The sequence below is a fragment of the Macaca nemestrina genome, chromosome 9 (genome assembly GCF_043159975.1).
Source record: "Macaca nemestrina isolate mMacNem1 chromosome 9, mMacNem.hap1, whole genome shotgun sequence".
NCBI classification, from domain to species: domain Eukaryota; kingdom Metazoa; phylum Chordata; class Mammalia; order Primates; family Cercopithecidae; genus Macaca; species Macaca nemestrina.
Genome location: NC_092133.1, coordinates 120,586,441 through 120,599,348, shown reverse-complemented (window position 1 = coordinate 120,599,348; position 12,908 = coordinate 120,586,441). Strand labels below are relative to the sequence as shown.

The window sequence follows — 12,908 nt, the reverse complement described above, 5'->3', positions numbered from 1 at the left end:
CATCACAGTAAAATATTAGAAATGACCAAAATGTCCATCAATATGGAAAGCTAAATATATAATGCATATTTTGTGATGTAATGTACTAGTGAAATAAATGAGGAAGCTCTATGTGTCAATATGGAACGACTTCCAAGTGTAAAAACAAAATCAAGGTAGACAAGAGTATTTATAGTGTTATGCTACCTCATGTGACAGCTTTATTGATTAGGGTTTTTAATAATAACTCTTCATCTCCAACGTACATGCAATACCATGTTCCTTTACAATCAAAAAAGATCCAGGCCAGGCACGACAGCTCACGCCTGTAATCTCAGTATTTTGGGAGGCTGAGGTGGGTGGATTGCTTGAACCCAGTAGTTCCATACCAGCCTGAAAAACATGGCAAAATCCCATCTCTACAAAACATACAAAAAATTAGGTGGGCATGGTGGCACGCACTTGTAGTCCCAGCTACTTGTGAGGCTGAAGTGGGAGGATCACCTGAATCCTGGAGGTGGAGGCTACAGTGAGCTATGATCACACCCCTGTACTCCAGCCTAGGTGACAGAGTAAGACACTGTCTCAAAAAAAAAAAAAATTCAAAGAAAATTTAACAAAATGTCAAAATTTGGCAAAGTTGAGATGGTGGGTTACACAGTTATCCATTATATATGCAAAAATGTTTGATAATTTTTTAAAGTATCAAAAACAGAAAATGTTCACAGATGTCAAAAGAATTTCCAACCAGAGTAACAAAATACTTTACTAAACAAATTAACATACGTAAGTATGACATAAATATAAGTAGTAGCTTATATTAATTTGTTGAAGCACAACTATCATTCAGCTGTCAAAGATGCTAACATTTTAAAAATTTTAGTTCACTTTTGTCTATGAAAGAAACATGAAGGCAATTAATGCCAAAAATTTTCTCAGAAGTTTCAAAACAAATTCAGATTTACCTGTGCTAACTTTTGCGTGGATGAACTCAATTCTTTTACTGACAGTATTTCACTGGAATCGGTTTGAGTGGCATGGTCTGTGCTGAAAAAGCCAATCTTTAAATCATCTGAAATGTTAAGTCTGAAAACAAAGGAAATGAAATGTGCTTTATGTCATATATATTTTCTTAGAAATAGATGTTAGTGTGTATTTTTTTGTGTAAATCATATCATATTTTAAGTATTCTAAGAGGTTGGTGAGGTGAGGAAGCCTCTGAATTAGCTCTTGTGATCTGGAGCTAATGAAAATAATGAGATTATCAAATTCCCTGGACTGAGGCATATTGCTCTATGAATACTCAACTGATTTCCACTTTTCTGAGATGGTCAATTTATATACCTGCTTTTAATATCTTCCATACTGTTACTGCCTGTGCTACTGCTGGAAATCATCCTAGGTTATGCATGGGCCTATTCAGCAGAAATCCTTTAAGATAGTGGTTCTCAAAGTATGGGCTGAGGATCCCTGGGGTTCTGGGATACTCTTTTAGAAAATCTATGAGATCAAATTAATTTTATAATAGTATTAAGATTTTATTTGTCTTTTTTACTATCATTATGTCACAAATGGTCAATGGAGTTTTCCAGAGGCTACAGATTATACAGAAGCAGCTCTCTTCCATTAAGCCAGGCATGGAAAAGCTTTGCAAAATGTGAAACAGTGATATTCTTCTCATGAAAGTTTTTGTTTTAGAACAATACAGTTAGTTTTTCTTTAAAATATGCTATTTCCAGCTACTCAAGAGGCTGATGCAGGAGGATTGCTTGAGCCCAGGAGGTTGAGGCTGCAGTGAGCTATGAATGCACCACCACACTCCAGCCTGGGCAACAGAAAGAGAACCTGTTTCAGAAAAATAAAATAAATAAAACCTGGTATTTATATTAACACATACCTGGTTTATCCTTATTTTAAATGAATCAATTTAAATATATTTTAATTTTCTTCTTTTAAATTTCTCATCTGGCAACTATCAATAGACAGGACCAACATAAACTACATCTCTTTGAGGGTGCCAATTTTTTAAGACTATAGAGAGGTCCTGAAACCAACAAGTTTGAGAATTGCTTATTTAAGATGATCACACCACCTTCCTATATTTGATTTTCAAACATTATTCCTGAAAAATGTGAATAGGCCAGGAGCAAGTGTTTGTAAATTCTTTCTACAGATTTCTAAGGACAGGCATCTCAAACAGCATTAAGAAGGCAATTTTCTGGATGCACTCTGTCAATTTGATAAAACTTACCACAACTGTTTCTAAAATGTCAGCTAAAATAAGAGAACCACAAAAGCCCAAGTAGAATTATCAGACTTCTCAGCGTAGGTGCCAAAGGCAGAATGTCTGTGCTTCTATCCCGCCTCTTCTGCTGACAAGAGCAGACCCCAATGCGGGGCACCCCATGGCAACTCCCCTCTTCTTGTATGCTGGCTGAACCTCAGATTTGTCCCCCACAGAACTCAGATGAAGTTGACCATATTCCCAGTGCCAAGTGTAACTCCAAGCTGGGCTACGCCCATCACAGTTATCCTACCCTCCTTGGCAGTGGATATCCAGGGATGGGTGTAGAACCCAGGTCTGAAGAGGGAGACATTAGGAAAGGTTTGTTGGGAGCTAGTAAGAAAGCTTTTTAGACTCCCACAAAGGGAGCACCAGAGGAGAGTTTTCTTCTTTCACTCTGGATATTGCCAAGCGTGGAAGTAATGCCAAGAACTGGCACAGTCACTCGGTGACCACAAGGGGAGCGAGCCAGGGCATAGATGATGAGCTTTCAAAAAAGATGGAAATAGGTTGGGCACGATGGCTCATGCCTATAATCCCAGCACTTCGGGAGGACAAGGTGGGAGAAGCACTTGAGATCAGAAGTTTGAGATCAGCCTGGCCAATATGGCGAAACCCCGCCTCAACTAAAAATAAAAAATTAGCCGGGTGTGGTAGCACGTGCCTGTAATCCCAGCTACTTGGGAGTCTGAGGGACAAGAATCGCTTAAACCTGGGGGGCAGACGCTGCAGTGAGCCGAGATCGCACCACTGCACTCCAGCCTGGGTGACACAGCAAGATTCTATCTCAAAAAAAAAAAAAAAAAAAAAAGATGGAAATAAATTTGACTGATGACTTTGCTTGGCCATTGACTCAATTAGCTCTGAAACCTGTCATACCTCCAGTCTTCCTGTAATGTCACAGAGTAAATGCACCAATTGTTGGCAGTTTCTGTCAACTGTAGCTGAAAGCATCCTGACTGGTACTCTAGCTACATGGCATTAGATAAATTACTAAACCTTTCTGTGCCTTAGTTTCCTCTTATGGAAAATGATAGTCCCAACTTCATAGACTTACTGTGAGAATTTAGTGTGTTAATACTTAGAAGTATTTTGAATGATCCTTGATACAACAGTAAGCCCTCAAGAAATGTTACCCATTATTAGTACTACAGTGGTGGTTGTTTCTACTGTCACTCTGATGTTTTGAGATGTCATAGGTTTTTCATCATATTTGAAAAAACTATTAAAGCATAGCAATATCAACTAAGAAAGGCCATTTAATGTGAAAAGTCCTTGAAGTAAAATAAATAAATAAAATAAATATCAAAATAAAGATCTTCAATTAATCCCACAAAATTTTAAACTTTCCATACACTAATTACAGTAAACAAATAAAAATATGCTATATATTCTGAGGTAGTGATGAGCACCATTTCTCATTACATACACCCCATGTAACTTACTCATGTGTCGCGTATCTGCTAATTAAATGTTCCCCCAAATACATCTGTACCTTAACAATACCCTCAGCCTAGGATTAAGTCTCCCCACAGTTGTACCTATCAAAACTATATGTAACCACTTTCTTTTCTACCTTCTTTTGCCTTCCATTCTCTTCCCTTCTCAGGGTGAAGGAATCAACCTGGAGGTCAAGGACATGGGTCCATAAAAAAAATTGGGAGTCATGCATAGAAGAACAGCAAGCCTGGTGGCTAAGAATGTGGGTCAGTTGGGGGAACAGGGGAAGCAGCACAGAGGTGGCACACAGAGAAGAGGACCACAATAGTGGGAGACCAGATACATTGAATGAGTAAGTAAATGTTCTCAAAATGACAGAAGTCAAGTTTTTCAGTTCTAGGAAAGATATTTACAAACATAGGGAAAGAGTAGACTAGAAAGTTCTCTGAGACAAGGGAATGGAATGGGAAGAATTGGTATGAATGCATGCTTTTATAAATATAGATACATAGATACATAAATAGTTGCAGGTGCATATATGTGTGCACATATATATGTGAACATATATGTATGTGCATATATTTATACATATCTGTTTCTAGTTCTGTCCAATGAGAGGGCCTAGAAGAATGGCACCCCAGTAGTGATAAGCACATCTAACACTCAGATGTTGGTTTCTTTTCTTTCTTCTCCTTTTTCTTTTCAATATATTTTTTCTCTCTTCTCCTTTTTCTTTTCAATATATTTTTTGAGACAGCGTCTTGCTTTATCACCCAGGCTGGAGTACAGTGGCGTGATCTCAGCTCATTGCAATCTCTGCCTCCTATGTTCAAGTGATTCTCACGCCTCAGTCTCCAAAGTAGCTGGGATTACAGGTGTGGACCATCACACCTGACTAATTTTGTATTTTTAGTAGAGATGAGGTCTCCCCATTGGCCAGGCTGGTCTCAAACTCCTGGCCTCAGTGATTCACCTGCCTCGGCCTCCCAAAGTGCTGGGATTACAGGTGTGAGGCACCACGCCTGGCCCCAGATGTTGGTTTCTAAAAACCATCCTCCACTAAAAGAAATGACGTCTCCTTGAAAAAATGGTTCATTCCAAGACTGGAATAAAAGTATATAAAATTATATAAAAGCAAAAGTATAAAAAGAGCCTGAAACATTTTGTTTGCCATAAAGTGAAGAAATGCTCAAAAGATGATGGGAAAATGTAAAAATGATGAAGAAACTAGACTGAAGAAACACCCACTGGACATATTTAAGACAATTTAAGCATCAAAATCAATAATGAAAGCATCAGATTATAAGCCATTGAATAAAATAGGAATCCATCAATCCATACTGATATGAATGAACAAATAAATGAGAATGGGAAGCTCTAATAAATGTAGAAAAAAATAGAAAAAAGGCAGAGAATTACCATGTGGCAGTCATCATAAAGGTGACATTAAGATAGGAGTCATCAGGCTGGGTGCAGTGGCTCACACCTGTAACCCCAGCACTTTGGGAGTCTGAGGTGGGTGGGTCACTTGAGCTTAGGAGTTGGAGACCAGCCTGGCCAACATGGCAAGACTTGGTCTCTATAAAAAATACAAAAAATTAGCCAGGTGTGGTGGCACACACCTGTAGTCCCAGCTACTTGGGAGGCTGAGGTGGGAAGATCACCTAAGCCTGGGAGGTTATGGCTGCAGTGAGCTTGGATTGTGTCACTGCACTTCAGCTTGGATGACAGAGTGAGATCCTGCCTCAAAAAATAAAAAAATAAATAAATAAAAATAAAAGAGAGGAGTCATCATTGGCGACCATGTCTGGTTAGTATAAGTTTTAGAAAAAAGGAAATTGTAATACCTAGAAAATAGTAATTTATGACAAAGAAAAGAATGGTAAATTTAAAATAGAGGACGTTGGTAGGCACCAACTCAACAAGGTCAAGGTTAATGAGGGGAAAAATTGAACCATGCCTACTAAAGTTGAAGCCCTGACAACCCAACCCGAGAAGTTCTTTATGACCAGGTGACTGAGGGAAAAAACCTCAAGCCTGATTCACAGATGGGCTCCTCACCAGCTGGTAGTTACCTGCAGTCTCAGAGCCACACTCAGAAGTGACGCTGAAGGACAATCATGAAGGAAAATCCTCTCACTGAATAAACTAGAAGCAGTATATTTGGTTGTCTATTTTTTCTGGATGAGGGATGGCCAGAATTACGTATCGATATTAATTTATGGGCAGCTGCTAAAGAGTTAGCAGGATGGTCAGGAACTTGGAAGGAACAGATTGAGAGATGGATGTCAAGAATGTCTGGGAAGAATTCTGTGGATGAGCCTTTGAAAACGGGCACAGACTGTACAGGTGTTTGTGCGGCATCTGAATGCTCACCCAAGGGAATCCACTGCAGAGAAAGTAGTTAAATAATTAGGCAAAATGACACGCTCCGTGGATATCCGTCAGTTTCCTTTTGCAGTCACCCCTGCTTGCTTGATAGCCCTTGAACAAAATGGCCATGGTGTCAGGGATGGAGTTCAACAATGTGGTTTTCCCCTTACCAAGGCTGGCCTGGCTACCATAGGTGCTGAGTGCCTAACTAGTCAACAGCAGAGGTCAATACTGACTTCCCAATATGGCAGCATGAACCAGAGGGAATAGCCAGCCACCTAGCGACAGGTTGATAGCACTGAACCTCTTCCATCATCCTCACTGGAACACACATTTATTTTGGATATGGATTTGCATTCCCTGACTATACCACACTGGCCAGAACCACAAGGCATGAACTTACAGAACACCTTATCCATCATCACGGTGTTCTCACAGGAGCACTTCCCATCAAGGAACTCATTTCACACCAAAAGACAGGCAGCAATGGATTCATGCCCATGGAAATCAGTGATCTTATCATATAACCCATTACCCAGAAGTGGCTGGCCTAAGGTCAAATAGCTTGCTGAAGATTCATTTAAGGCCAGGCACAGTGGTTCATGCCTGCAATCCCAGCACTTTGGGAGGTTGAGGCAGGAAGATCGCTTGAGCCCAGGAGTTCACGACCAGCCTGGGCAACATAGACCCTGTCTCCACAAAAAAACGAAAGCAAAATCAGCTGGGCATGGTGGCACACACCTGTACTGCCAGCAATATTTGGGAGAAGCAAATCCATGAAAGAATGTAGTTCTGTCTCACAGGACACAGTATATGCTTTAAAAGTATATGGTGCTATCTCTTCTACAGTCATAGGTCCAAGAATGAAGAGGCACCTCTCACTCTTATGCCTAATAACTCATGCCCAAAATTATAGTTTCCCGTCTCTGCAACTTTAGGATCTGCTGGTTTGGAAATCTTAGTTCACAAGGGAAGAATGTTGTTTCCACCAGAAAATATAACAGAAATTCTATTGAATTAGATGACACTGATGACCGGTCACTTTGTGATCCTTATGCTGCTGAAACAAAGGCAGAAAAGGGGAAGTGATTGATTCTGAATACCACGGGGCAATTAGGTTGCTGGTGAACAATGGAGTCAAGGAGAATTCTGTCTGGAACCCAGAGGATTCTTTGGGGTGCCTCTTAGTGTTTCCGTGCCCAGTAGTAAAGATTAATGGAAAAAAGGCAGGAAAAAAAAAAAAAAAAAAAAAAGCAGAACTTTTAGGAAGTCAGGACCTCCAGGAATGAAGATTTGGATCTCACAACTAGGTAAGGAACTTTGACCTGTCTGTACCTTTCAGCAAGTTTTGCAGCCACTGGGCAAGCCATCCCTGCAGACCAGCAGTTGTCACGCCCTCTGGCAAGTTTCTCTGCCACAATGTCTTCTCCAAAGAGGTATCATCCTAATCTCAGCCTTCGAGGGCGGGTCTTCTAACTCCTTAGTTCCTGCCCTGTTTCCTCTTCCTCAGACCTGGAGGTCATAGCTGCTTTTTGCATTTACTATCACGGTATTGCATAGAGTCTTCTTTTACCACCTTACTGCCTTTTACTAGTTAAAATTCCTTCTTACTGTTTAAAAAAGAACAGGAAATAGTCCCTGTTCAAGTTAGCGGTGAGGTTTCTGCCTCCTATCTGGACCCCGAGTGCTACATCAATATAGTAAATATAAACAGCCATGGGAACTAACTCTGTTTCTGTATAGTCTACACTGCTGCACATTTAACAGACCTCAGTGATTCACTTTTCCAGGCTAGAAATGCAATCCTTTACCTTACCTAGTGGTAAGTGGCTCCTTTTTACTATTCAGCCACATTTTTCATTAAGCACGAACACGTATGTTCTTCTGTTCCTTCCCATTTTAAGCAAAAGACCTATCATGGGTGGTTTATGGAATGTGAATAGTTTTTATCAATATATTTTTTTCAGGATATGATTTAGAAATTTGAAATTCTGTTTTCAGTTATTTCTGGTGCCATAATATTACAATAATACAATATGATATTTTAAAATCAGGTCCAGGCTGGCTGCTGTGGCTCATGCCAGCACTTTGGGAGGCTAAGGAGGGCAGACTGCTTGAGCTTAGGAATTTGAGACCAGCCTGGGCAACGTGGTGAAGCCCCGTCTCTACAAAAATACAAAAAAAAAAAAATTAGCTGAGCATGGTGGAACACACCTGTGGCTCCACCTAGTCAGGAGGCTGAAGTGAGAGGATCCCTTGAGCTCAGGGATCAGAGGCTGCAGTGAACTGTGACCGTAATACTGCACTCCAGCCTGGGTGACAGAGCGGGGGCTGGAAGTGGCAGATTCTTCTTCTAAATCTCTGATGAGGATAAGCCCATGACTCTCCAGTTTCACCAGTCCTAACTGTTTATGTGACTGACTAAAAAAGATCCAGCCCATTCAGAATCTAAGTGAAAGAGGAAGATTTTTTCTTCAGTGTCCCTTCAAATTCCAAATGTCTCTAATTTTAGCTAACAACCCTGCTGCCTAGAATGGAAACCCACATCACAACAAATTAGCTAAGTGGTTCCTACACAGTCTTTATTTATAGGTTCAGCAATTCTATTCCTGAGTAATAAGTTGGTTGTTATGCATAAAACAGAATTTGGGGAAGATAATTATGTTTTTAAAAATAAATTAGATACAAAATTAACATCCTAATTTATTTTGGAAAACAGACCTATGGATATGTATTAATAAAATGCAATGACTCTTCTCACTGAATCCTAGAATTATCCATCCTACAAATGTTTATTAATAAATCAGTCAATGAAGATAGCATTAGGTGTGCTAAACTTTCACTGTGGCATATTTCTCAGTGCTAAATAAGAATATTGCTTTCTTTTGTTCTTCTTCAAAGAACACAGAACTTTGATGTGCCCCATGGCTCATAAACTTCTCTAACTACACTCACTTCCTGGCTGATGTCACCAAGGCTCTCAGCTTAAGACACCATCTTTGTGCTAATTATTTCCAAACTGATATAGCCGAGCTGAACCTCTCTTCTTAACTTCATACTCATCTAATCAACTACCTACTTAACAGCCTAAACTGATGTCTAATAGTCACTGCTGACATATCATGACCAGAAGTAAGCTTATGATATTCCCTTCAGACCTGTTCATCTCATTATCTTCCCTTTTCCGGTTACTGGCAATTCCATTCTACCTGTTCATCAAGGTTTCTCTGGACCTCCAACCACTGCTACCCCAAAGTCATCTTCCACAAGGAATATTATAATAGTCTCCTGTTTCCTTGTTTCTGCCCTCGTCCTCACTATAGTCCATTATCAAAACAGCAGTCAGAGTAATCCCATTGAAGGATAAATCAAATCATGTCACTCCTCTTTCCCAATCCCCTCATGGCTTCCCATCTCAAAGTAAAAGCTGGAGTCCTTACGGTAGTCTAAAGTCCCTCACCACAGGCACTGAACCCCTTCCCTCTGACTTCACCTCCACTATTCTCCCTCTCTGCTCCAGCCACACTGGCCTCCTTGCTGCTCCTAGGACATCCAGGCACCGTCTTTCTACCCAGTGTTCTCTCTGCCTGGAACACTTGGTACCCTGATAGATTCTTAGGGCTCCCCCCTCAAGCCTGCAAGTCTTCACCTCAATGTCATTTTCTCAGTGAAGCCTTCCCTGATCACCATTTCTAAAATCTGCAATCCAGGCCGGGCATGGTGGCTCATGCCTGTAATCCCAGCACTTTGGGAGGTCGAGGCTGGAGGACTGCTTGAGCCCAGGAGTTTGAGACTACCCTGGGCAACACAGCAAGACCCTGTATTTAAAAAAATTAGCCAGGCATGCTGGGGTGTGCCTGTTGTCTCAGCTACTCAGGAGGCTGAGGTGGAGGGATCGCTTGACTCCAGGAGTTCAAGGCTGCACTGAGCCATGATCATTCCACTACTCTCCAGCCTGGATGACAAAGTGAGACCCTGGCTCTAAAAAAAAAAAAAAAATTAAATCACAACTCCCTCCCCACTTGCCACACACACACACTCACTCACTCACTTTCCTCTTCTGCCTCCCTGTGTTAGGTTTCTTCCTTATCACTAACCACTATCTAACTTATTATATAGTTTACTTGTTTATCTAGTTTATCATCAGTTTCTGACTAAGATGCAAACTCCACAAAGGCTGGGCTTTTGTCTGCTTTGTAGACCACATTCAGCACCTGAGCCTCTCTCATTCACACCCAGGCACTGGCTCAGTTGCCCTAGTACTTTGGGTGAAGAGGAATGAATATGGGCATCAGTGGTTATTTTCTTCAGTCAATGAGCACCCTGGCACCATTGGTCTGCCCTTGAGCCCAGCAGGTGCATTTTTTGGGGGGAGCTACCCAACCATGGAATGCCAAGGAGTCCAGGGCAGGACACCATTCCTATCAGCAAACACTAGAACACGGTAGACGCCGTGTGCTTCTGGTGTTTACCACATGCTGCCTCTAATAAATGCTATTCACAACCATCACTAGACCAGGTCCCGTACACCCTGACCCATTTTAACAAACGTACCCATTGAATACAGTGAAGCTAGGGAAGCCGAGCCCAGCAGCACTGCCTCACTGGGTCAGTCCCACTGCTGGGCTAGGACAACTGTGGTCCTTTCTTCTTACCCTGGAGCTGCTTCTGTGTGAGGGGCTTGCCCCTAAGCCAGCCCACCTGGCACCATGAGGTCCCTGCCTAATACAATGGTAAGTTCTCCCATAGCAGCTAAGCTAGCTCTGGCTACCTATTGATTTGAAAAGGTTTTTAGAAAGAAATTTGCATTTTCCCAGAAACATCAACTCTACATTATCCAAATAAACAACAAAGCTAGAACACAGGGAGCAAAGGATTATGAAAGGGAGGGGTTATAAACAAGGATCAAGGAATAGCAAATAATGACATCGGCAAACACTTCTATGATTCTGCTATGGTCTGAATGTTTGTGTCTCCTGAAAATTCATGCTGAAATCCTAAGCCCCAAGATGACCATATTAGCAGGTGTGGACTTTGGAGGTGACTAGGTCATGAAAGTGGAGCCCTATAAATGGGATTAGTGTCCTTCTAAAGGCAAAGTGGGAGCGGGTGTGGGGGAAAACCCCCTTGCCCCTTGCCCCTTGCCCCTTGCACCATGTGAAGACACAGCCAGGAGGTACTGTCTGTGCAGAAGTGACCCTCATCAGACCCGGAATCTGCCAGTGGGCTTCCCAGCCTCCAGAATTGGGAGAAGCAAATTCCTGTTGCTTATAAGCCACCCAGCCTATCCTGTTTTGTTACAGCAGCCCGAGGGGACTAAGACGGGTACTGTGTCCTAGATTAGCTCATTAAATATTCACTATGATCTATGAAGCAGGCACTACTATTCATCGTTCATGAACGATTATTTCCCGCTGAGAACACTGAAGCACAGAGAAATCAGTCGCCTAACTCACGGCCCCTGTGAGAGGGTCGCCAAGATTCTGGAACCCGGGCAGTCTGGCTCCAGAGTCCGTGCTCTTAGTGTCCAGCTATACACTTGAAGAAGTGAAAACTGCAGCTCTTTTCGGACAGTGATCCCCTCGAAAAACAAACAAAAAACTGAAGCCCAGCGGCTGGAGCAAGGGGCCTGGAAAGGCGTTGAGCGAGGACCGGGGTGCGAGGGCTCCGGGGCGGGCTGCCGGGGACTGCCTCTATCGCGGGTCACCTGGGGTTGAACTGGAATTGTTCAATAGAGGCCTCCAGGCCCTCCAGGATCTTCCGGCATTCCGCTGTCTCAGGCGTGTCGCCCCAGTTCGCCATCGCAGCCCGGGACGTGCGCCTCCCGCGGAGCCGCTTGCTGGGCTGAGTCGGAGTCAGGAACCCAGCGTCCGTTGCTATGGCGACTCCCAGGGAACCGGCGAAGCGCGGGAATCCGTGGGCGGGGGCCGAGGAGGGCCGCGGGTGGAGGGGGGCGGGGAGCGGGGTGGGGAGGAGAAGGGAGGAAAGAGGGAGGGGAAGGAGGAAGGAGATGGGGAGGAGGGGGATAGGGAGAAGGTTGGGAAGAGGATAGGGTGGGGGCGGGGGGGGAGAGGGAGGGGGACGGGAACGGGCGAGGGAAAGGAAGGAGAGGAGGTGTGGAGGGAAGGAAGAGGGGGAAGAAGTGGGAGGAAGGGGGAAGAGATGGGAAGGAGGATGGGGAGGGAGCACGCGCAGGAGGAGGGGATTGGGGAGTGGAGAGGGGTAGGAGAAGGCTGGGCGGGCTCCCGAGCAACCCCGCTGCGCTTCCACTGTCCCGCCTGCCTCAAGGCTTCCCCACAAGGCAGCCACAGCCTGGCGGCCGCTGCGATACCCCAAAAGAAAGCTGCACCCCTGTAAATAAACCTTCAGCCTCCTGCCACGCCCCCGGACCCTGCTCGCTTCCTCCTCTACCCAGGCGCGGAGCTTGGCCTACCTCGTGGACCCGCGCATTTGCGGGGGCTTGGATTCCCGAGCTTCTCGCTTCCTACGCGCGCGCCAGAGCCACAGCTCGGTGGCCTTGGCTTTCATGGCCTCCTAGCGTGTGCCAAAGGTCCCCCTCAGGGAGGAGGAAAAACAGTGAACCCATGTAATAACTATGCTCATGATATAATGAGCCCTGCGATCCCGGACCAAGGCCATCATAAGAGGAGAGCAGGCTGCCTAATAAACTGCCTCCACCTACCACAAACGTAGGCTTTCCTGGACGAAATATTTCCTTGCAGAGATTAAACAGATTTCTATTTAATAAGGTCAGGTGAGAACATAAGGCGTTAAGTCTTAAACTATACCATCTAGTGTGGAATTCAATTTTACCAAATTTCTACAATAATAA

The 12,908-nt window shown here is 43.5% G+C and overlaps 1 protein-coding gene across 1 annotated transcript in view; it reads right to left on the bottom strand.

Annotated features, from left to right (window-relative positions):
- Positions 1-12,604, bottom strand: part of C9H10orf67 (chromosome 9 C10orf67 homolog) — a 139,092-nt gene extending 126,488 nt beyond the window's left edge. The window contains exons 1-3 of the mRNA XM_071068740.1: positions 12,510-12,604; positions 11,784-12,398; positions 945-1,065 (exon numbers count right to left, since the gene is read on the bottom strand). Of these exons, the coding sequence (XP_070924841.1) occupies positions 945-1,065; positions 11,784-12,398; positions 12,510-12,604 (831 nt within the window). The remainder of the gene's footprint in view (positions 1-944; positions 1,066-11,783; positions 12,399-12,509) is intronic.
- Between the last annotated feature and the right edge of the window lie 304 nt (positions 12,605-12,908).